Source organism: Daldinia caldariorum, assembly GCF_022478825.1.
Source record: "Daldinia caldariorum strain CBS 122874 unplaced genomic scaffold F4812scaffold_9, whole genome shotgun sequence".
NCBI classification, from domain to species: domain Eukaryota; kingdom Fungi; phylum Ascomycota; class Sordariomycetes; order Xylariales; family Hypoxylaceae; genus Daldinia; species Daldinia caldariorum.
In genome coordinates this window covers 54546-77723 of record NW_025953045.1, presented here as the reverse complement: position 1 = coordinate 77723, position 23178 = coordinate 54546, and the positions used below count along the sequence as shown (strand labels likewise).

Below are 23178 nucleotides of genomic sequence, written 5' to 3'. Positions count from 1 at the left end.
GTTCATGTGGTTAACCTTCCCTCCTATTGTTTCGGATTTTTGTTTTTCGTCTGTGGGGTTACCCCTGCCCCTCTTTGTCGGCGTTGTTCCACCCCCCTTATACGTGGGTTTTTTTTTTTTTTTTTTTTTTTTTTTTTTTTTTTCGGAACGAGCTCTGGCGACTCTTACTCCGGGTTGTCAGCACTGTTCTAGATCTACTTTACAACCTGATGGGCCGAGAGAACGTATAAGTAGAATACAAGATATTAATTAATAAGCTCTGTCCAGGATCCCAGTTAGCTTACGGCCGCGTTGTTGCCATGACCTGATCTGATCAAAGCTACATGTTGGCGGCTCTGTCGAGAGCAGCATTGAGACAAAGATTGCAGTGTGCATGAAGTCTCGACAATAACATGGTTAGTTCCGCCTAGATGCATCCATCCCCTTGTCTCTGTCACATATCGTAACCTTGGAGCAGACAACGAAATGTGCAAATCCCGTGCGGGGTTCTTCATGAGCTCTCATCGTGAGCTGTAGTGACCTGATTATGCTTCGGCAAGGTGACAAATCCTGACTGGATATCGCAAGAATATACCAGGGGGTTAGATCAAACTTCCCATGAAGCGAGGTTAGCCCGGAAAACCGTTGCAGATCGTGTGACGGGTTACACAGAAGACCCTGATGAAGAACACCGGCCGTATGGGCCCTCTGGGGAGCAGAGCCGCTATCACAACATAGCCAAACAAGCATGGCCTTGCCAGACCACAGCAGATGGGGAACCGGAGGTCGGCTTTGGGAATGGCGCGCGGGCCGCTAAGAATATGTTCTCCCGTAGGATTCGCCGGTGGAGCCCCTTGCCAACAGATGAGTGCATACATACTAGTTATGTAGCCGAGCACGGAATGAAAGATGATTCGTTAACAATCATGAGCTGTACAATACGATTGGTCAACCTTTGTTTTCAATACATGGGGTTCCGTTCTGGCGGGTTCAGTAGCTTTTGCCAAAATACAACCCAGTAGACGTGTTACTGTACGGTAGGATTCGAATCTTCCATCGTTATGGGGTCTATCCGAGGCCTTCACAACACAACAGGGAAGGGTACCTAGGTAAATATGGAATCAACCCATATGACCCCCTTTTTTGAGTGTTATACCCAATCTATCGGTTTCGGTTCCGGGATATGTTGTGTCACAAGGGGGTGAAGCACCATAATTACCTATTGTTTGGATCATCCTGCCATAAGCTGGAGCTTTGCAGACTCAATTATCTCATGAGGCTCTAATAGACCGGTCCGTACGGGTGCTTGGTGTCGGGTCACGGGTTCGGGCGGTTTCTTCTTACTATCCCGAAGCCCTTCCGGGTTGATTCTAGCACTCGTCCCGGCAGTCTGGTAAACCAAGCAGTTGTGGGAGAATATTATGCCAACGTATTGGGTTATATTATTTCTTTATACGAGAGAAAAGTGGTTGCTTGAATTAGTTTTGTGGCTTTCTTATTACAACTCCAACCGCCAATATAGCAGGAATCGTCTAGACCAACTAACAGTGACATCAGCAAAGTAATAGCGCATAGTTAACTTCATTTCGTTGTGCATCCGCGTTGCATTAGTGTCTCGTAAGGAGCAACGAGGAGAACATGTAAGTGTGTCTAAAGCATGTGTACATAATGTATCCGCTGCGAGGGTACTAACAGCCTGATTGTGTCCCAACTGTAAGGTATCTATGATAGACATCATCTTTCCGAGAAATGAGTCAACGTGATAACGGAGTAGACTATTAAGCACACTTTCCGTATTGAGAATGGGATAAGAGCGTTCTTATTGCAGGTCCTGATCAGTTGATATGGCTCATTTTGAGGTAATAAGCAGCTTCGGTGTGAGAGCTTTGATGATACTACACAAAATGTGTCTGTGTTTGATTGGGACGTGGGTATGTTCCTTGTTTTTCCTGCTGGCGACAATTACATCGAGATCCCAGTTCTCACCGTTCCCCATAACCAAGCACACCTCCAACTTCGTCGGTAAGATAGTGAGTGACAAGGATGTTGGAGATGGTATCATGAAACTAAGCCCCAGGTTCGGCAGATCATCTCTTATTCCGCTCCCAAGACTGAAGGGAATGGGATCCGGGATATGAGTATTATGATTCCTATCTGGCGAAAGGTAACTGAGCTCAAAGTATCGTTCAGGAAATAGTGCATCATTATTCCTGTTCTTAGGGGGTCATCTTACTAGACTTTGCTCTGGTCAGCCATTGCTGCCACCATCCAGATACCTACTGTACCCAAGGTAGGTAGCTTATACTCTTTTCAAACCATCAATGCTAATCCAGAACAATATGGCATTAAGACCGAAACGTTGGCACCCAGAAGGGTGAACTCTTGTTCTTTCAATGAATAGGAGATGTGTCATGCACAAGCTTAACCAGAGTACCTAGGTAGGTAGTTAATAGGGATGACTCGGGTACCTTTACAGGTAAAAGATGAGGGAAGCGGGATGGTTACGGGATTTGACCTGACATCTTTCGCTCGCTACAAACATATCCGGGGTTCAAAATTAGGTAGCTTGCCGAGTGTTCCTCGTAGTACTATTCCGACAATTCTCGTGTGTAGCTCCTTTCTCGTTAAGCGGGATACCCTCTACGGTATGAAAACGCGACCCGTGTTGGTTGGCGGATTGATTCTACCTAATCGTCATATAAAGCCGAATCTTCAGCATATAGTACCTACGTACACGTATATGCATGGTACAATGGGCACGGCGTGCTCCTTCAGTTTGTTGGATAGGGGTAGATTAGGTTAGGTGTATCTCCGCGTTGCCGTCCGCCCCTGAAAGGTAGGGGAACCCTGCGACGGCTTACCACCCCCTTCTTCCTTCTCTCAGCGTTAGACGTGTTTAACCAACACAGGCATGGCATGTCGAAGAAGTTCTCCTCGGATTGTATGTAGTTACTATGTCTACTCCTATGCTATCCTTCGCTTTAGAAAGTCAAGGACAATTATTACCAACGGGAGATATTTAGTATATTCTTTATATTAATTATTGTCATTCTGGACTACAATATCACCTCTTATTTCCAACGGATTATAATTCCCAGTTCGTGGAATATTTTAGGAATTATATAGGGGCATAGACATGATCGAACCTCGTGGACCTAATGAAGCCTCGAGGCCCAGACCTTCTCTTATGAAATATTATCCCAGCTCCCGGCTAACTCTTCTCCTATTAATGTTTGTTTGGACCCAGACCACTGATGACCTGTGACAGAGGCCAAAAGATCTTGCTTAGCCTCGAGGCGAAAGATCTATCCCATCGAAGCAATATTATCCCCACAATGTACCTTTCCGATCAAGTATTCCCGTCGCGTCTGTCGAACTTCCCAAAACGTTATTTTCGATCCGCTATGCTTTCCCGATATATCGAAGCGTGCGATGACTTTCTCACGGCTCAAAGTCTGTTTTAATCCAAGATCTATAGGCTCGTAGCCAGGCCAAAGTCCAAGCAATATCTATATAAACCCAGCGAAGCCTCGATGCTCGGAAAGTGTCTCACCCAGGTGTAATAAATTATTGTAAATGGCATCCGTGATGAGGTGATGGTGGTGGTGGTGGTGGTTATTTAGGAGCGGACCGACATCGAAATAGCGGGTTTCTAGACCGCGGTGCTCGATCGTTGTTCGTTTTAGGAGCTGCGAATATTTTCTTGTAGTTGATCTAGGGCTCTTTTGTCACCTGCGTGAGCTTGCGTCCGTGATCAAGCCCTCTATCCTACTGGGATCCAATCGAGACCTATTCAGAGTTCGGTTGGCATGACGTTGACGGTTGAAATAGTTCCGAGACGATAGCGATGAAGATGGGTTCCGGTTCCATCGTGTCAGGAGTTTCACCTGAGACTCCTTGGGAACAAAGGAGTTATTTTGTATATAGCTTTGACTTTAAAGTTATTGTAGTTAGAGTTCCTTGCGGAACAACGAAGTTGTTTTCCTACCCCATGCTCTGCGAGGTGACACATCGAAGGGTTCGGTATTTAGAGCCTGAGCGGAAGACCTGTACATTCATTGGGATGGATTGACTATGCTCGTTGGATGACATGATATATGCTGAAAGGTTATGCAAACTAATATAGTCTAAGGTAAAGTGGGTTGAATTGAAATGACGTGGATGGCGATATATTCCACTTCGATTAGAAATCTCCGGTAGAAATGATCGTTAGGAGCAATTGTTTCTATATACGGAGGCGAGTCGAACGAAGAACGAACAAGATACGCTGGAAGGTCGTCTAGATTCATGACAACATAATAGATTGTATTGCCAGGTAGGCGTGTGTGTTGATGTAAACAAACATGGATATCATAATAGAAGGACTAGTCTTATCACAGTTTTCTTCTGGACGAGGTGGGTGACTGATCGAGAACGGGCCTCAAGTTCTATAGGTAGATTAATATATGTATTGCTATGCCCGACTTTATAAATTTATATGGCGGTTAGATACCCTATTCCATCTACTTTATTCGTTTGAATCTATGAGCCTTGAGCTTTAGTGCCAAGATTATACTTTTCACTTATATATGTAGGTTGGTGAAAGGTCAAGTCCCTCAACACAAGGATTCAACTTCCTCTCCTGTGAGGTTTCTCTTTAGTTACGGATAGTCACTCGTAGTAGATGTAACCAATAGGCTCTACCATATGTATAAAGAGTAGCCAGCTAGGTTAGGCATTACTAGTTCAACCTACTATACTATGCATGTATGACCCTGACACTCACTCTGTATACGATATCCATCACGGACATAACCTGACACTGCTCTCCTTTTTAGTAACCCTTATATAGGTGGGTATCTACCAGCAATGAAAATGGAAATGTAGATGTACAGTTGCATGTTAATTAACAAATTACATCCTCAGATAATGTCCATATATTATATTGGTCATAATCTAACGTTAACTACCGGACAAGCTAATTGCTTCCCACCAAAACATCAGAGTTGTATCTGGTGTTTACGCTATGAACGGCAGTTCCTGGGATTACATATTAATAGAGTTTGAGGCTCTGCGTAGATTTCTTTCCCTAGGGGATATTCCTTTGTTTACTTCAAGCCATAGACGTCATGTCCCACGAAGAGAGTTATCGAACGTCAATGCTAAGACTGAATGTTAGATGCCATTTAGGTGATGAGCCTAATCACCTAGCTCATCCCAAATTCGCAAGAATCCGGTCTCTGTGACTTTACCTTGCATAAAGATGCCCTATGCAGTACTACTATTGATAAGGACAATAGCTCCTATGGTACTAAGGCCTATATCCTATGGACTGCGTGTGTGCCCTCATGAATGCACAAAATCTTCCGCCTCATAGACGGACAAGCGCCAAGCACAGAAAGGGGACCTTTGAGGCCCAAAACGCACTCGATCTGTCTAGTTTTGTAGGGTTCTATGGGCTGTTAGTTTATGCTTTGAGATAAACGTACAAGTAAAATACATACCCGAGGTAATCTTCCTTGATACTGCCAATTGCCCATAACTCACCGACTTCGGCCCGCGTGCCCACTATTTTGACACGAACCTGTGTGTTCACCTCGATCGTGGTGTCCTCATTGTTAGTGAACTGAGGCGGTGTAGCGTTCGGGTCCCATTTGACTTCTTGTGGAATCAACTTGACAGGGGCTGTCAACTAACATGACACATGTCGATGTCAAGGGGATTACTTACGTGGGTGGACACGAAGATTCGAAGAGGTCCAGCTTCAGCAAAGAAACCATGCTGATTGACCGAGACTACTATGGCATCCATCTTACTTACTTAGCACAAGTTTGCAGTGTCCAAGCTCAGTCTAGAGAACCTACCGTCTCGCCCTTGAAAGGACGCCAGACCACAGCACGATAGCCGACAGTGAACTCAGCGAGACCACTTCCCGGAAGAATGCGACCTTCGGAGATGTCAAAGGTATCCATGATGGAAATGATATAGTAACTTCCAGTACACGTGCCTTCGACATCCTTGAGGAGCTTGCCTGTAACCAACTCGTGCATGTTCTTGCCGAAGTAGGAAGGGTGAAGGGTAACCCTTCGCTCGAGATTGTAGAGGAAGAACATGTTGATGTTTCTAGGTGCTTGCGCTAAGTGATCTAATTTATGAGAGGGAAGTCGTAAAATATATATTAGGATGGCGTTGCTAATGAGGACGTGCTTGGGAGATTGTTCGTCGGAGTAGTAACGGTACTGGGATGCGCTTTGGCGATACACGGACTGTGATCCCTGACGGGGCCTAAGCCAAACAGGAATGGATTATCTATTGATGGAATTTATTGACTGTATTCTCAAGGACTCATAGGCTGGTAGGAGATGGGGTGAGTTGATGGGATTGGATGTTGGATGCTAAGCTAAAAGGTAGGCCGAGGTGGTGCAGACCTTGAGCCTCCTTGAGCCTCGAAATCGGCAATCCAGGGTATCATAAAATCATCAAGAAAATGCAAGAAGAAGTTAGCAAAAAAATTGCGACAGCGCAAAGTAATGTGCTTGTGGTATGATGATGAATGCGACAACAGGGCTGAAAGAAATTTTGGTGTAGCCTCAGGAAGGTCGGAATGATGAAAGGAACGAGTCGCGTCGGGTCTAGTAACCTTTCAAACGGCGGTACCTAGGGAAAACCTCGGTTTCAGTTTAGGTACCTTAGGTGGTTTCAAAAGTTCGGTACTACAGCACCGAAGTTTTTTGAAGGATGCACAACGTCGTCACTTATTACTCATTCCGTCAGGTACCTAGCTCGGGTACCTAGCTTGTCCTACCTACATGTACCTCACCAGTACCTACCTAGGTAGGCACAATGGACTTCCCCATGCTACTCGGCGCAATTGAAGTTGCTTACATGTGCTTCACTTATGACATACCTAGGTACTACCTAATGTAGGACCTACCTAGGGTAGGTACCTAAGGTATTGTAAGGCATGTATAAATAGTGAATAATTACCTAACCCAACTTGCATATGTACTACCTAGGTTTAACTATGTAATGCTTGAGTGATGATGCCCCACTTCCACTGCTCCTCACCTTTCCCCCATTAATGGCCGATCGCTAAAAAAGAATAATTATTTCTATCTATGGCGGGTTCTTTCTTTACATTTGAACTTCCGACTTCGAAACTATTCCGTTCTCTTATCCACACGACCATCCCATCCGAGGCTACGCGACTTAAGCTAAACCAAGCCATCAGCTAGCTCCCCCTACCTTCGTTTAGCTGTCATCATGGCACTCAACCTCGAAAGGCAACTGACCTTTGTAAGTTTAATAATAATTACCTACTTATGGATATCAATGGTTAAAAAAGACTGACCGAGCCTCTGCAGTATGGCGCCTACCATCGTAACTCGGTTAATGTTGCCATTCACATGGTCTGCGTGCCTTTAATACTATTTTCTGGTTTCGCCTTAGTACGTAGAACCCTATTAGAGTCTGTCTCTCATATATTTTTCATATTAACTAGTATGGGTTGTTCGCAATAGGCCGCAAATTCGGGGACTCTTATCCCCTTACCTAAATATTTGACGATACCTCATCTCGACCTCAACCTCGGCACCCTAGCCGCATTCACTTGGGGTGGTCTCTATGTCCTCCTCGAGCCCGTCGCCGGAACTATCCTCGCGCTAATATGCCTCGGAGGTACCGCGTTCACGAACACCGCCCTTACCAAAAACCCGACCTTGACGAACCAAGTCGCGCTTGCGGTACACATAGTATGTTGGCTACTCCAATTCGTTGGGCACGGTGCGTTTGAGGGTCGAGCGCCTGCCCTGTTAGATAACTTGGTCCAGGCCATTTTCCTGGCACCCCTTTTCGTCTGGTTGGAGTTCCTATTCAAGTTTGGTTACAGAAGGGAACTACAGAGCCGCGTTTCGAAAGCTGTCCAAGCCGAGATTGCTAAGTTCAAGGAGCGAAAAGCCAAGGCCGCGAAGAATGGGAAGGCTCAATAAGCGCGAGGAGAGCAATAACGAGGAGTAAAGATTCACGTTGGTGGTGGCCTTCGGGCCATTTGAGAAATAAGGATAATTGGAGTGTCCGAAACTGCCATTGCGCGCATCCAATGGAGATGGCGCCTATAACGAGGACTCCCAGACTAGGATCTCACCTAGAAGTAAGGCGTTTGGCGAACTAGAGGACGATGTTTTACGGCGGAAGCCAACCGAGGAACAACGCTTGCATTTGCGATTGCGATAGGAGTTTGAGCGGCAAGTCATGGCTAACTTCCATTTACCAAGTGCTCTTTACTCCTGCATATGGATGTATAAAGTCCGCATACCTAAGGAACTAGGGAATGGAGGAGAGGGCCTTCTCAACAGGTAGTCCCTCTCAGCTTATCATCTTGGACATATAGAAAATTAGACCGAGCCAAAATTATACCAGCATTAATCACAGAAAAATGATACGTATATCAATCACACGCACAAGCTCTAAAAAACTCCTTATTTTTTTATTTGTCTAACTGAAATTCCCAGAGAAACCGCCTATCGACCCAGGTACATACCTAGGTAATAATATATACTAATACTATACGAATAGAGAAGGTGTCGGTACATCGACACAGATGTACGAAGTACCCCCAAAGAGTTTGGGGATATATATATACGCATACGTACCTAACCTAGAAATTAATGCATAATTTTAAGGGGTTAAGATACCTTACTATTTGTTACTTAATAACGAATCATCACGACGAGAAAATTTATCAAGGCTCTCTCTCTCTCTCTCTCTCTCTCTCTCTTAATGTTCATCACGCTCTCTCTTTAAAAGAGATCTCGCCGCTTAGCGTCACGAGCCGCGCGTCCCGACAGACGAAGCTCTCGTCGGAGGAATTATCCAGGATCCGAAGCGGGCTGGCGATCCTCCGCAGCGTCGGGTGTTGATGGAGCCCTTTGCTGCGCTGCGGGGGACGTTTTAGAGGTGGCCGGAATGTTGATGTTTCTGCTGCCATCTCGCTCGTGGGGTGGTAGTTGGCAGCGAAGCGCTGCGCGTTGAGATATACTTGATATTCAGGTAGTGGATTGGGTATTGGAGGGGGAATAACAATGGGAACGGGAATGGGCATGGGCATGGGAGGGTTGGAAGGTTTAGGAGGTTTAGGAGGACGCGGGGGAGAAGGCGTACGGGGCACCTTGTAGACTTGCCCGGGTTTGCGTCGAAGCTGTGGATGCTTATCTGGGGGAGGTGGCGCTGTCGACGGACGCTCCTGGCTAAACGAGTTCCCGATTTGGGGCATCCATTTGCGCTGCCGCCTGTCCTTAGGAGGTGGCGTTGGGGGAAGTCGTTTGGGGCTAGGTGTTCTAGAACGTTTTCTGCCCCTAGAAGACTTGTTCTTAGGAACCCTTTCGCGGTGCCGCCGGTCATGCCTCGGCGTTGGCTCAGCGGGCTTCTTGGAGCGGGGCGGATTGTCGAAGCCGCAAGCTTCCTTAACAGACGCATGAGGTTTACGCTCAGCGCGTTTTACTAATTTGGTCCTATCTCCCTCACGCTTACTGGGGAACTGCTTGCTGGTGGATCCATGATGCCTATGCTCATGTTCACGCTCCTGCTCATGTTTACGCTCGTGACGCATAAGCCCACAATCTCTTGTCGGCTTTTGTAGACGCACAGCTGACTTATCCCTTTTCTGCTCGGGTTTATAGGTGTCTGGCGTGGCAGCGGATGTCCTAGGTGGGCTCACCGGCCTCGCTCTTCCAGCGGCACGGCAGTAAGAATCTCTCTGTGCTAGATTCTCGGGCTCGTAATACAGCTCCGGTATCCATACGCCCTGCTGTGCATGTCTGCCCGGTCTTCTATACGATCTTTCGGTATAATTCTCGTTTTCTTCACGATGCTCTCTGGAGTAATATGGATATTCATCTCGTACGCGTGGGTGACGGACCCTCAGGGCTCCATCCCCAACTTGATTACCTCGTAGCCTGTCGTTCTTGACCGAGCAAGCTGGGCAGAAGAGTACCGGCTCTCCATGGTGTGGAATAACACGCCCGCAATCTTTCTTCCTCCGTACATTACCATTGAACAGGCGCCCAAGGAAGCTGTTCGCCTCGCTCTGTTGCTTGTAATATGTCGGACAATGAATTAGATTGCTAGAGACGTGGTGACATTCGCTATACTCCTGGTTCCAGAGTTGACACATCGCGGAATCGTATAAGCGAGCAAACATGAATTGTTTGACCGCCATTTAGTTTAAGTAAAATTGTTCACAATGGTTCTTCGAGAACCTGCTCGTTAAGGAACAGGAACAGAGTGCTTCTATGGCCTAACAAAGCCCATTGTCCTGTATGTCTTAGCAGGCTTTCATTATACGACCTGCTTGGTGAATAGGGGTGTTGCGAGACAAGGCGATAGAGCGGATCAGAGCACGTGGATAGGAATATCCTCTCTATGATATCACACTATCCCATTGTCTGGCTATAATGCTATTGTCCAGAGCTGGTGGGCCGCTCGAACAACAGATGTTGTTGTTTTGAAGCCCGAAAAACTATTTAGACATTATTATGCCTAAGCCACCTCCGTCAATCACCAGACTTTACTTTGTCCGCAGAACATTCCGCTCTTAATCAGTTAAATTGATCATCCAGACAGCTAATCAAGCAAAAATGGGTCGTTTTACCGCTTCCGCTTCCACTGTCGCCAAACAGATTAAGCAGGGTATTTCGAAATACTTCTCATCGTACCAGCAGGCGGGAAGCAAGGAGATGATGGTAAACCAGGATGTGAATACTCCTATAAAACAGGAACTTGTTCCCGACCTTCAGCTTAAGAACCGTTGCTGGATCTCTCACTCCAAGCACAGCGGAAAGTTTCGTGAGAATCTACCCCCTGCGGGCTATAACGACGAGATCGATGAACACCCGAGCTCCGCGACACCTGCTCCTCAAGCGAAGCCTCAAACACACAGAGCTAACTCGGAACCCATCATGCGTGCTGAAAGTAAGCCGTGGTGGCTTATAACCGACGAGGAGCTTCGTGAGGAGTACGAGCAGTGCCGGGCCAAGGCCCCTCAGGTCGGACCCAACTTCCTCTGGTGTGATCGCCGCAGCAGCTTAGACCAAAGATCGCTTCTGGCTTCTAGGGGCCTCAAGCGTCCCACTGCTGTAGGCGCGTGCATGGTCACCTGTCCCAAGACCGAAGAGACGGTTGTCCGTTTCACCAAGGACCTTGCCGTGCCTGCCCACGCGGACGAGGGCGAAGCCCTGGCTCAAGGCGACGTCGTCGATCTGACTACTCCGGAGATGGTCTCCTTACTTTCGGGTGCCCTCCCCGAAGAGTTCTCTGACTCTACTAAGCCCACTCTCCCCTCTCCCCCTCCCCCTCCCCCAGGCCTAAAGCCGCGTCCAGCCCCCTGTTCTCTCAGGAAGTATCAGGAAGCCATTCAGGAGCAGATCAAGGACGTTCCTGTGAAAGTAGATGCCGATAACCTGAGGTACGAGGCTGAATACAAATCCATCTTCCGGCCCCTCGAAAGAAACAATACGTGGCTTTGACCCAGGCCCTGCCTTAACAAACTCAACCGAACGCGTTTAGCCTTCTAGGCCTTGTCGCGCTCCCATTGTATTGGACTAGCACCCCTAGCGTCCAATGATAGTAGGTATTTGGAAGCAAGACCAAGACCCAAGAGTTAGGTAGGTCGGTCGGGCCAGGCAAGGCAGCCATAAACCTGAGCGAAGCCATGTTTCCTTAGTTTAGTTTTTCTCCTTTCAGCCCTGCTTTCTTTTATCTTTTGATAGGAACTTCAAGGTTCCTTTTATTGCTTTTATTGCATGATAAAAGGGTTTTCAGTTTCTGCTGAAAGGTATCCTTAATTGCTCACCTACACCAAATTTGATATTGGGTTGTACTGCTTGTAGCAAAATCAGAAAATAAGGAAAAAGGTTTCAAAACTCTTTAAATATTATTGTTGCTGAGTGTACTATGACAATCTCTTAGACTTACTGTGCCATGTGTTTAAAGCACGATACATTTGTAATGCGTAACATACAATTCATACACTTAGATCGTAGCAAAGCAAGAGTGCAGTTAACTGTTCATTGGGTAGGGTAGGTAAAATACACCAGCGCCATGCAAAGTAAAGTTGAAGTCACAAAGGCGTGCCCTTATTATCGCACTATATCCCCTAACTGACCTTCACTACGTTATAGCGGGCCGCCTGTTCTTTTTTTTCTTCTTCTCCATATTGCCCCTTTATGTACTCATCATAATCCGCTGATTAAGATTGTTGTCGTGTAGTACGTTTGTTGACCTCAGCCTTAACGTTCTCAGCGCCTGTGGCGACAGCCTCAGCTGTCTTGTCCTTAGCATCCTTAGCCTTCTCCTTGGCGTCCACAGCAGCCTTCTTAACAGGCTGGGGTGCGCTACCTCCAAGGAAGAGAACACCGAAGATGGTACCGACAAGAGCCAGGATAGCACCAATAGCAACAGGAACCTCAGGGACAAACTTAATAGCCTGGATAGGGTCGTTCGCGAAAATGGTTGTGAACAGGTCAAGCTTCTCCCTGGCGTATAGGACGGGGTCATCCAGGAACTTGAGGTCTGAGGGGGACTTGACCGAGTCGTCCTTCTTGGGCTTCTCGGCCTCCTCAAGAGCCTTCTCAACAGGCAACTTCTTGAAGAAAGTTTCCTGAGCGAACTTCTCAGCGTCAGCCTCAGAGTGACCAATGTAAATGTTGTCGAAGAGGATGTCGTTCTGCATAGTCCAGAGTTCGAAACCAACCTATATTGCGAAGTTAGTGATGCATTCCATGCGACAATAAAGTTTAGTATTACTTACAGCGCCAATGGGCTCAAAGTTAGCAGGGTTCTTGTCCTCGAAGTAGTCGGGGTTCTTAATCTTGCGAGGAGCCCAGACGCCCTTGTAAGCAGGGTTGTCAATGTAGGGCGCAGTCCACTTGCCCTTGTAGTCGGGGTTCTTCTTCATGGGCTTGGTCCAAGGGCCACATCCGGAGGCATCAGCACACTTGGGGTTAGGAACGGTGGGAGGGATCCAGTCACCATCTTCCTCGTCATCCCAATCCTCGGGCTTCTGGGCCTCGGGGTCAGGAACAGTCAGAGGCTCCTCCTCAAGCCAGTCCTCGGGTTTGGTAGCCTCCTCATCGACGATCTCGAAAGGAGCATCCTCATCCCAGTCATCCGGCTTCTTGGCGTCGGGGTCGGGAATGCGGGCCTCGTCAACCCAGTCATCCGGCTTCTTGTCATTGGGGTCGTCAATTTCCTCCTCGGGGTTGACGGAAGGGGAGAACTGGTCGAAGAGACTTCCGTCCCGGACAATGTCACCACCACGCTTGACAGTGAAGGTGTTGTTGGGTCGGACGACCAAGGTGTAGAGCTCGGTAGTCTTCTGGATGGAAGCCGTAGGGGCAGCAGACAGGTGCTTCTCCTCGTACTCGCCAGTCTTAGGGTTCTTGTGGTTGAAGATGAAGTGGACCTTGTTGGTGGCACCGCACTTGTCAGGACCGAACATGATAACGTACGGTGTAGTGTTGCTGAACTCGTCCTGGTGAAGAGACTTGGTGTCTCGGAGGAGCTTTAGGTAGGCACCACCGCATTCGAGACCCTCTAGAAACCATAGTGTTAGAAAGCTTTGACACCTGCGAGACTTCGTCTAGACCAATTAACTTACTCTGGAGCTTGACCTCATATTGGACAACTAATTCCTTGCCCTTAGGGTCGATCTTCTTAGGGAACTTGGCGGATATGGCGTGGTGAGCGGCAACATTCTTGACAACAAGACCCTTGTCGCCTTCGATACCCTTAAACTTGTAGGGCTCCTCGACAGCCCACTCGCCAACGTAAGCCCATTCCTCTTCCTGACCCTTAACCTCCTTCTTGGCGTGAGAAGGCTTCCACCGCGACTCCCAGTCATCAGTGAACTGCTCGATGAAGGGAGCTTTGAGGGTGGTGGGCTGCAAGTTCAAGCATTAGCTAAGCTGTACGGTTTAGAAGAGGAATAGAGTAGCCAATTAAGCGCAAAAGGAGGCAATTAATTAATTTTGTTGGATAACTTACAGTGAAGGTGGGCACCTCAACGGAGGCAGAAGTGGACGACTCGGTGTTTTCAACCTTGGAGGCTTCGTCGGCATATGTACCAGTGGCCAGTAAGGCCGCGGCGATAGCAGAGTTCAACTTCATGGCGAAAAAAAAGAGCTGGCAATGCTAGCTAGCTTGCTTTACTTTGCTTGCTCTCTCTCTCTTTAATCCCTTCTGTCTAGCACAGAGGTTGTAGCACAGAGACAGATATGGAGATGGAGATGGATTGAGAGTGACGTTGAGAAAGAACTACCAGAGCTCAACGGAAGAAAAGAAAAGATGGACTCAAGAAGAAGCAATTGCAAGAAGCTCTTGGTGAACTTTTAATTATTGGCAATTGGCAGAGGACCTTCCATGCAAACGTGGCCTAAAGACAGTACGTACCGTTTCGGCTGCTTTGTTCCGTGCTCTGATTGGCTAGACTATCGGGATCGAAGATATGTACCTGGATACATCAGATTGCGGGGGATACTTATGGAATCTCTGGGAAGCACCTTCTGTGACCATAGCTTCTTACAAGGCTCCGCACTGATGTTGTCTATATAGCAAAGTACCAACTACAAAGATACTTACTAGTTGCGTAAATGTGGAAAAATACATGTGAATACCATTTACATTTATTAACTATAGAACATATTTCGTTTTCTTCTAACAACTTAAGTAATAACTAATGCGCACTATAATTGACAAATTTGTTTGTTAGTCTATTCATAATGAAATATAATGGGACGAGCGGTGAAATCTGTCAACAAGATATCTATCATTGAATGGTGTGACGTAGGACCATTGAAACATATTATCGGGTTTATGCTTGAAGTCTACTATACCTGACCTCTTACCACCATCTTATTTTATTACCTATCACCACCCCTTATCATGAGAATAACACAAGCCTAGCAAACTTACTCGGTGCAAAGACTCAATGCTACATACATACCTTAAGTACCTACTACCTACTTAGGTAGATACTAATATACCAGTAATATATAATTTGTTATAAAACCGAGGTGCCAAAAAGACAATTGATACTACAACTCACACAAAGGGGAAAGAATAGAATTGGATTAAGTCTTCATGTAAAACTACCTAGGTACTTACCTCTTACATAATATTTAACCTGAAATCCTTGCGTGATCTACAACTGCCCTAGCTGCCCTAGCAGGGTGGGGAACAGAATTTAGGATTTGTGCCGTGATACTCGACTTTAGCCTCATCCAACTTTATTTGCTAATAAGTTAATAAAACCAAACTATCCTTTTTCTCCGTCGGTTTTTTAAGTACCGAACTTTATCACACATACGCACACATACACTCTCGCCCAAGAGGCCAGCCTGGCCTAATCTTATTATTCATCTCCCCTCAAAAGCGTATTATTCAGCTTTCCGGTGCACCGGATTTTCATAAAAGGGGAAGAAAATCAGAAAATCAGGAAGGAAAAAAAGGTGGAAAATGAGTGACGACCATTACATAACGTCGGAAGATCCTGATCACCCGGCAAACCTCATCCCTTCCCTATGCGCCAAGTTTTGGACTCTAGGTTGGGTTACAGGCACGGGAGGAGGATGTTCTATTCGTAACGAGTAAGACCTCACTCTTTCTCTTTTGCAATTGGGTTTAAATTCAGTTTGGTCTGGCTTGATTTTGTTTGACATGAACTTGATATATGGCCTCGCTTATATTTCTATTGTTCCTATCTACCTATTCCCCGTTGCGACAGTTCCAGAATAAATAGAAAAACATGATATCTCATACCTTAGTGTTCCAGTGATCTAGTATATATCGCACCTTCAGGCGTTCAGAAGGAGCTTATGAAGAACACTGATATCTACGTGCTCGCGCTGTCCAAGCAGACGGATCTCAAGAACCGCGTCTACCTGCGCTCCCCGCCGTGCGGCCGGCCTTCCCAATGCACACCGCTGTTCCTCGCGGCATTCACCAAGCGGGGAGCTGGCTGCTGTATCCACACGCATTCTCACTGGGCCGTGCTCGTCACCCTACTCCTCGAGGCTCAGGGCCCCGGCAAGGACAAGGTGTTCGAGATCAACAATATCGAGCAGATCAAGGGCTTCGGCAAGGGCTTTCAGAAGCAGGGAAATTTGGGTTATCACGACACCCTGCGCATCCCCGTCATTGAAAACACGGCCCACGAGGAAGATCTCACGGAGTTCCTGGAAGAGGCCATGGATCAACACCCGGACACCTATGCGGTCCTAGTACGGCGACACGGTGTTTACGTGTGGGGTGATAATGTCCATAAAGCCAAGACTATGTGTGAGAGGTGGGTTTTCCACGCCATTTGATCCCCAACGTCGATCAGCTGACCCAAATATCATCGCAGTCTCGATTACCTCTTCCAGCTGGCTGTGGAGATGAAGCAACTGGGTATCCCATGGTTGAGCGATATCCCGGTAACAGTCCCAACTTCGAAACGGTAAAAAAAGAAAAAAAAAGAGCTAGCTATGCGCTCTCTCAGGACAGACAAAGATACAATCACACATAGAACTGAAAAAACGTGCAGGGGGTAAAGGTAACAATGATGAATGGTCGTCAACTTCAGGTTCATATTCGCGTTCTATATAACGTGACTACATCTGCAATTAGTATTGGCGTGCCAAAAAAACAAATAGTTAAATGATTTTCCGCTTGATGCATCCTACTCCCCCACTTTGGCCTTTGATATTCAAAATCTCATCCAACACGTTTGACAGCATTATGATACATAATCGGCCGACCTCATTATTATCCCTAGCGTTTCAAAATATCTCCTTTTGTATAATGGCGTACAGGTTACAAAATTCGGATGCCCAACAGTTCTTATAGGGCGAGGAAAGCAGCCAGGAAGGAGAATAGCCCGACGCCAGAGCTGATAGGGGTGAAGAGCATGTCGGCGGCACCGGAAGACGTGGAAGACGGAGCCGCGGACGCAGAGTTGGGGGAGGAAGAGTCAGTCTCGGAGGGAGCGACGGTGGTGGAGAACGAGGTGACGAAGGTAGAGCCGCCCGAGGTAACGGTGGACTCAACCTGGGTGACGCTTGGAGTCGCCTTGGTGGTGCCGTGGCTGCCAGTACCGGTGGCGGAGGTAGTAGCGCCGGGGGCGTTGGTCGAAGTGTAGAAGTACTGGGCAATGCAGCCGCTTACGCAGTCGGCGTAGGCCTTATTATCGGCCTCGGTGCCCTTGCCCTGGGGGCATTGGGCTACACACTCGGTGGTCTGGTTGACGTTCTGGTCGCTGGGGTTGGGCACAGCAATGCACTTAGCCTGGCAGGAAACGTCGCTGGCATCACCTATTTGCATAGTGGTTAGTCATTGGCCTTGTCTACCGTCTGCCTGTCTCTATCTATCGTTGTATATACTCACAAGCATTGAGGCAGTTGAGGATGGCGGATTGCGCAGAGCTCTGGGCAGGATCTATGCTGACGGTGACAGAGGGCTGAGTGCCGGTGGTGACTGACTGGCCGGCGGTGGAGGTACCAATCGTAACGTCGGCCGAGTCGACGACGGAAGTAGCAGTCGTAACGTCAGCCGTGTTGACCACGGAGGTAGCAGTCGTAACGTCGGTCGCGCCAGCCGCAGAAGACTCAACACTGGTGACGGCGTTGGTTTCGGATTGGGCGCTCGCAACAGCGGCGAGGAAACCGGCGGCTACTACAGAGAAACGCATCTTGAATGGATATTTGTACAACTCGTGTGTAGAAATAATTAGATATTAGGTGATTATTTATACGGAGAAGCGCAGAAGAGCGAACGTAGACAAAGCCGTTGGAGCTAGATTAGATCTCTTGTAGAGGAGCGAGTGACGAGGTCTTTAAGTAAAAGACAGGATCGGGACAGAGCAAGACAAGAGAGAGAACCAAAACAAAGGATCCAGTGGATGATCGACTATTTAATAGGGGAAATGAATAAGAGACTCGGTCTCTCCATAGCGCCCCTGGGGAAGCCTGCTAGTAGCACGGTCTAGGATCGCCGCTTGATTCGACCAGTGGCTGGGGCTTGCTGGGGCAGGGCTCTTCGACCATGCCATGAGAGCGAAGGAGCAGCGCTAAGACGGTCCATGCCTCGTCATAGAGCTGTCTAATTTTTTCGTGTCGACCTCGCGTGTTATCATGCATGACCATTCGAAGCCATCCAATCTAAGACTAGCATGACTTTGTCTGCCATGGTTGGTGGAACGGGTTCCAAGCCGGGCCAGGGGGCTTGCAGCTAAATTACAATTAAAATACGACCTTCTTTTTCATGCTACCTCGCCAAATGGCAAAAGAGTTGTCACAGCCTCGATCGAAATCCGCGGGTTTTGTTAAAGACAAGGAGAAACTCAGTATACGCTTACACTATATCAGACGGAGATGGTCACGATAATGGTATAAGAAGCCGAGGCTTGTTTATGCAAATGGAAATGGAGCCTTAGAGGTAGCTGGCTAACCTAGGTTAGGTTACGGATAGTGTAGGTATTCCGGACGTTTGTCTCCAAGACATGGTTTCTAGTATGATCAGAGGCGATCTGACCATCCAAGACCATCCACTCGCCTTGTGGGGAAGAAAAGAAAGAAAGCTACTACGTATAGTAACGACTGACCGATTGACTGATCGTTCCAAATCCATCTTATTGCTGTGTGATGACTAGGTATATTGACTTTTCGGGCATTTTGATAATTTTATAATTTCACCTGATAATCTTATGTATTAATGTCTACGTGGTAGTGGCGAGAAGATCTAGCATATTAGATCCCGACTGGACTTCATTTTATCATTTTACTGGTGAACACCATCGGTTGCCCTGTTGTCATTTCCAGATTCCAGTCGTCTATTATTATCATGTTCCTAGTCTACCTACCTAGGTAGTTAACATCACATATTAGCAAATACCATGAGAAACGCATACACTAGTGTAGGCTTAGTCGTCGCCAGAGTAACGCAGCTGTCCAGCTGATCAAAAGTTAAGCATAAAAGTGGTTCATGTCTTGAGTACTGTCTTTGAATATTTCCATTGTATTTCCAAAGTATTCTACCGAGAGTTGTTCGACCCGCCCTTGCTGCCTGAGAAAGGAAAGAAAAAAAAATTGCAACAAACCCTGCCAGCATCACTGACAACATCACACAGCATCGGCTACCCACTTTTGCATAGGCAATGCTATTTAAAGCCATTTGTTTCGCCAGCTCTGTCCAACAACAGCCTAGATCTGAGTGGGCCAAGAACCTTAGTTCTTGTCTACATAACAAGCTTTTCTCGAAGTCGGAGCAGGAACGGGGTGGCTGTGCTCGCCGTTCCCTGACTTACATGCTAGCAGACTAGCAGAATACGAGGTGCAGTACTTCCTGATACTGCCCAGGTGCTGTTGCTGCTACCTAGGTAGCCTCCAGGTAGGTACTCCAAACCTCCGAAAAGAGCTGAGAATCGAGATTGCCAGGTAGGTAGTCAAATTCAACCGCATCGCGTACAATACAGCACAACAACGTAGGCCATGTGGCAAACACCTAGAACTTAGAAAAGCTCCCCCTCGCGGCCCACAAACATAGTGGTCAATTACGAGAGGACAATTGGGCCGCAGTCCCAACGTCAGAAGCTTGTCGGTTGACTTGCAATAAAAGGTGTAAAAAGGGTTGAAAGATGAGAAAGATCTCGGTTGTACCTAAGCCAAGAACTGACCCCAACTCCAAGAAGGTTGAGACTTGCATCGTCTTAGGTAATAAATAAACTGACTTTAACCTGCTCTTACCTAATGTACTTGTAGTACAATACATAAATATTAGTACCTATGCATTGTAGCACTATGAAGTTTGAACAAGTCTTAACCTAGCTCACTACCATTTGGCTATTTTCTATTTGCTTCTCTGAATAGCTGATATGCAATCTAGTGGTAGCCTCGCATTTCTTAGGAATTTCGCCGCAATATGGTCCTCGCTTAAGACAGTAACAGTACCTAAGGTATACTGAAATAGGTGTAGTATAATCTTCAGAAACCACCATATAGTGTAAAGCTGTAGCTTCTCCTGCGTGTAGCAATTGCGAACTCTCCTTAAGGAAAAGATTAACATGGGCATAGGGAATCGATACTTCGGTCCATGTCTCTACGGGGTCATGGAGCTCACATCGGCTAAAACAGTCACGCAAGGTGTACCTATCAACGTCACTGTTCCCGATTCCCCCGCAGTGATTTGTGCGATTTTCTACTCGACTTGTGATACAACAGAATCACATCGGAAACGACCTTAGGTGGGATGAGTTATTTTTTTTATCTGCGGTATTTAGCGCAAAGTCAGACGCGAAGTCAGTACCTGATCGGCCTCAAAATGCATATCGACTCTGTGGCATAGTTCACGGCCGTCTCTTATGAGAAGATCGTCATTAGCTTAGAGATCTAGGCGTATGCCCTTTAAATCTGCAAAGGAGAAAAAAAAACAAAGGTACCGCCGGTGCGCAAGCTTCATCAATCATAAAGCAATCTCCCAAATATCAGATCGACGGCCGCATGAAGCGGGAGAGGCTTCCATAAAATGCGAGCCGGCCTCGTCATGTAAAGTCGACTTATAGCGACTCCTCAACCTTCTTCAGGCACTCCGGAAACTCTTTCCAGTCGTACATGATGACCTTGGCATTGCACTGCTCGGTCAAGATCTTAGCCATCTCCTCCATCTTCTCCTTGCCCTCTTCAATACCGTAGACGCCGACGTAGCCAATTAGAGGGATACCCGCACGCATGGCGGCGGTAGCGCCGCTCTTGCTGTCCTCGACGGTAACACACTCCTCGTTCTTGACACCGAGCTGCTTGCAGGCGTAGTTGTAGATAGCAGGGTCAGGCTTGCTGGAAGGAGGATTCAGACTAGTGGCAGCGCTGTAGACGTGCTCGTCGGGGAAGTAGTGGTCAATGCCAACCTTCTTCAGACTGGCAACGACACGGGGCTTAGCTGAAGTGCTGACAACAGACATGGGATACCCTGCCTCCTTGAGTGCCTCAAGCTGCTCAGGTGCGCCGGGGCAGGGCTGGCACTTCTCGCTCAGCTTTGCGGTGACAGCGCCGAGCTCACGGTCGACATAGGCATCCACCTCCTCGGGTGTCATAGTGAAGCCATGCTTCTTCTGAAGGCCATTGAGCATGCCGCGGAAGTTGTGGCCGACGAAGTCCTCTAGCAGCTGCTCGACAGTGTAGCGCTCGGGAATGCCCCACTTCTCCAAGACCTCGTTGGTCAATTCGGTGCAAGCCTCAAAGGCCAGGCGCTCCGACAGACAAAGAGTGTTGTCGCAGTCGAGCAGGATGTACTTGGCCTATTAACTCGTAGCGTTAGACGATGCCAAAAATAATAATAAAAAATAAAAAGAAGAGAACAAAAAAGGAAAGAAAGAGGGTAAACGAAGCTTAATCACTTACACGAGGCATGTTGAATGATGTAATTTGAGGATGGCTAATTGAGTTGTGTTATTGCTGTCGTTATTGCTGGTGCTAGTGCTTAGTGCTTGGTCGTGGTCGTGGTCGTGGTCGGAACTTGCTTGGTCAAGTTGGGTTAGAAACAGAAAGTTGTTTGGGTCTTTAATAAAAGTATTGTAGACGATGGACAAACTCCGATGGTTAGGTTACGCACTATGTAGTTTTCAAGATCACTGCGGGGAGCTTCTTTCCCTCTTACATTGCGGGGTCTTTCTAAGAGGCTGCACAACACCTTGATAGTACCTACCTGCCTTTACGTATAACTAAAACTGCTAAGGCAGGAACTAGTGGTCTTAACCTCAGTGCAGTTTCCGTGGTTAAAAGGGCAGCCACAGGATAAATGGCCAGTAGGACCGATGAGTAGGTACCTAAGGTAGGTAGCACCGACAGACCGATAGGAGGGAAGTTATCTTAGGTGTTACTGTCGTGAACCGTATGTCATACTTCTTTAATGCATAATAGCTTGATTTTACATAGCAAGTACGTATCCACTTACATTTGTGTTAGACTTGTTGGGTAGTTGCGCTCTTGGCAAAAGCTACCTAGGTACGTACCTACCTAACTTCCCAAGGTTTGTATGGTACAGTGAAACCCATTGAATTGGGTCATTCAATTTAAACATCATCAACTGAGTTTGCAAAAAAAAGCTACCTATTCACCATCTATTCGGACTCCCGAAAACATGACTTGGATTTCCAAATTAGTGACGGCTTTCGGGCTGTTACTTCTAGCAGATTCGTAAGGATACCTGTTTCTATATCTGGTAGAACATCATAGCTTACAACAGTGGTTGTCCTCAGGTGTTACTCGGCTTATGAACATTCCCTTCTTCAAACGCACCGAGCCGCATCGCTCTCGTCTTTGAGCACGTCACACAGCGGTGTGACGACCTCACTACCGATCGATATAACTATCGAGACAATTGTCGCAACATTTATCGTCTGTCTAGGCATGGTATTAGGGACGTCTAATTTACGTCCTATCCAATGGCGCGTTTGGGCTGGGAAGATTGAGAGAGAAGGGGAGGCAGGATTTCTAAACAGCAACGGAGAGGTGGAGAAAGATTACGTTGGGAACCCGTTTCGATTATTAGAGAGTCGTCCAGGATTCGTTGATATTCGGAAGCAAAGAAAAGAGTTTGCAGAATGGGTTAAAAACGAATAGATGATAAATCGAGCAACGGATACAGAGCATACAGAGGATACCTAGAGACACCGGCATCAAGTTAGGCTTCTTGTTATGACAGCTCTATGGGGAAATACTCGAAGCTACCTCTTGAACGCTACGCTGTATTCTTCTAGCTTGTATGAGGGATAACGAAATAGCATCATTGCATATTACACCTACCTCTCTCCTAAGGTACCATGTAATAATATACAACACATACTAGTAGTCAGCAAAATACTTGTCGAAGGGAAGGACGGATACCGGTCACGGGCGCTGTTACCTTCAATGTCCCCAAATGTTGTTGTCAGTGGAAGTCGCGGGACATATCTCCGGCAAGGAGATGGTGCCTTCCTGTTCCTCTTGAAGAACAACTCAAGAGGTAGTAGTTTCTTCAAAGGTACCTCCTACCTAATATATGGGCAAGTATGTACTAGGTAAGTAATGAGTAATAAGGAGTAATACTAGGTAGGATCTACGGAATTCCAGTCAGAAACCCCAGTTTATACAATCCAACCAACACATACCATCTATCTCCTGTCACTCCTTAATAACACCAACACCACATTATCCA

At 47.1% G+C, this 23178-nt stretch overlaps 9 protein-coding genes across 9 annotated transcripts; 4 read left to right on the top strand and 5 right to left on the bottom strand.

Moving 5' to 3' along the window:
* Positions 1 to 4880: 4880 nt before the first annotated feature.
* F4812DRAFT_429211 (RNA polymerase Rpb7-like domain-containing protein) lies at positions 4881 to 6653 on the bottom strand. The gene is made up of 4 exons (XM_047934249.1): positions 5823 to 6653; positions 5689 to 5769; positions 5463 to 5632; positions 4881 to 5410 (listed from the first exon to the last, which is right to left on the bottom strand). The coding sequence occupies exons 1-4, from the start codon at positions 6069 to 6071 to the stop codon at positions 5395 to 5397; spliced, it is 516 nt and encodes a 171-aa protein (XP_047789668.1). The 5' UTR covers positions 6072 to 6653; the 3' UTR covers positions 4881 to 5394.
* Positions 6654 to 7221: 568 nt separating this feature from the next.
* On the top strand, positions 7222 to 7946 carry F4812DRAFT_459456 (DUF962 domain-containing protein; the record flags this gene model as incomplete). Its single annotated transcript, XM_047937550.1, has 3 exons — positions 7222 to 7254; positions 7323 to 7406; positions 7479 to 7946. 3 exons carry the CDS (start codon positions 7222 to 7224, stop codon positions 7944 to 7946), a joined length of 585 nt encoding a protein of 194 aa, XP_047789667.1.
* A 797-nt stretch (positions 7947 to 8743) lies between these two features.
* Positions 8744 to 10129, bottom strand: F4812DRAFT_459455 (uncharacterized protein; the record flags this gene model as incomplete). The annotated part of the gene is made up of 1 exon (XM_047937549.1): positions 8744 to 10129. The coding sequence occupies one exon, from the start codon at positions 10127 to 10129 to the stop codon at positions 8744 to 8746; it is 1386 nt and encodes a 461-aa protein (XP_047789666.1).
* A 254-nt stretch (positions 10130 to 10383) lies between these two features.
* F4812DRAFT_471399 (uncharacterized protein) lies at positions 10384 to 11806 on the top strand. The gene has a single exon (XM_047939092.1). The coding sequence runs from the start codon at positions 10593 to 10595 to the stop codon at positions 11478 to 11480; it is 888 nt and encodes a 295-aa protein (XP_047789665.1). The 5' UTR covers positions 10384 to 10592; the 3' UTR covers positions 11481 to 11806.
* Positions 11807 to 11868: 62 nt separating this feature from the next.
* F4812DRAFT_471395 (Calreticulin-domain-containing protein) lies at positions 11869 to 14121 on the bottom strand (the record flags this gene model as incomplete). The annotated part of the gene is made up of 4 exons (XM_047939091.1): positions 11869 to 12706; positions 12764 to 13548; positions 13613 to 13895; positions 13999 to 14121. 4 exons carry the CDS (start codon positions 14119 to 14121, stop codon positions 12203 to 12205), a joined length of 1695 nt encoding a protein of 564 aa, XP_047789664.1. The 3' UTR covers positions 11869 to 12202.
* Positions 14122 to 15351: 1230 nt separating this feature from the next.
* On the top strand, positions 15352 to 16637 carry F4812DRAFT_393410 (Methylthioribulose-1-phosphate dehydratase). The gene is made up of 3 exons (XM_047932141.1): positions 15352 to 15599; positions 15785 to 16297; positions 16358 to 16637. Exons 1-3 carry the CDS (start codon positions 15469 to 15471, stop codon positions 16452 to 16454), a joined length of 741 nt encoding a protein of 246 aa, XP_047789663.1. The 5' UTR covers positions 15352 to 15468; the 3' UTR covers positions 16455 to 16637.
* A 196-nt stretch (positions 16638 to 16833) lies between these two features.
* F4812DRAFT_459451 (uncharacterized protein) lies at positions 16834 to 17680 on the bottom strand (the record flags this gene model as incomplete). Its single annotated transcript, XM_047937548.1, has 2 exons — positions 16834 to 17303; positions 17377 to 17680. The coding sequence occupies 2 exons, from the start codon at positions 17678 to 17680 to the stop codon at positions 16834 to 16836; spliced, it is 774 nt and encodes a 257-aa protein (XP_047789662.1).
* A 2862-nt stretch (positions 17681 to 20542) lies between these two features.
* Positions 20543 to 21392, bottom strand: F4812DRAFT_451206 (HAD-superfamily hydrolase; the record flags this gene model as incomplete). The annotated part of the gene is made up of 2 exons (XM_047936177.1): positions 20543 to 21280; positions 21384 to 21392. The coding sequence occupies 2 exons, from the start codon at positions 21390 to 21392 to the stop codon at positions 20543 to 20545; spliced, it is 747 nt and encodes a 248-aa protein (XP_047789661.1).
* Positions 21383 to 23071, top strand: F4812DRAFT_429196 (magnesium transporter). Its single transcript, XM_047934248.1, has 4 exons — positions 21383 to 21497; positions 21688 to 21873; positions 21948 to 22178; positions 22241 to 23071. The coding sequence occupies exons 3-4, from the start codon at positions 22123 to 22125 to the stop codon at positions 22602 to 22604; spliced, it is 420 nt and encodes a 139-aa protein (XP_047789660.1). The 5' UTR covers positions 21383 to 21497; positions 21688 to 21873; positions 21948 to 22122; the 3' UTR covers positions 22605 to 23071.
* The last annotated feature ends 107 nt before the right edge of the window (positions 23072 to 23178 follow it).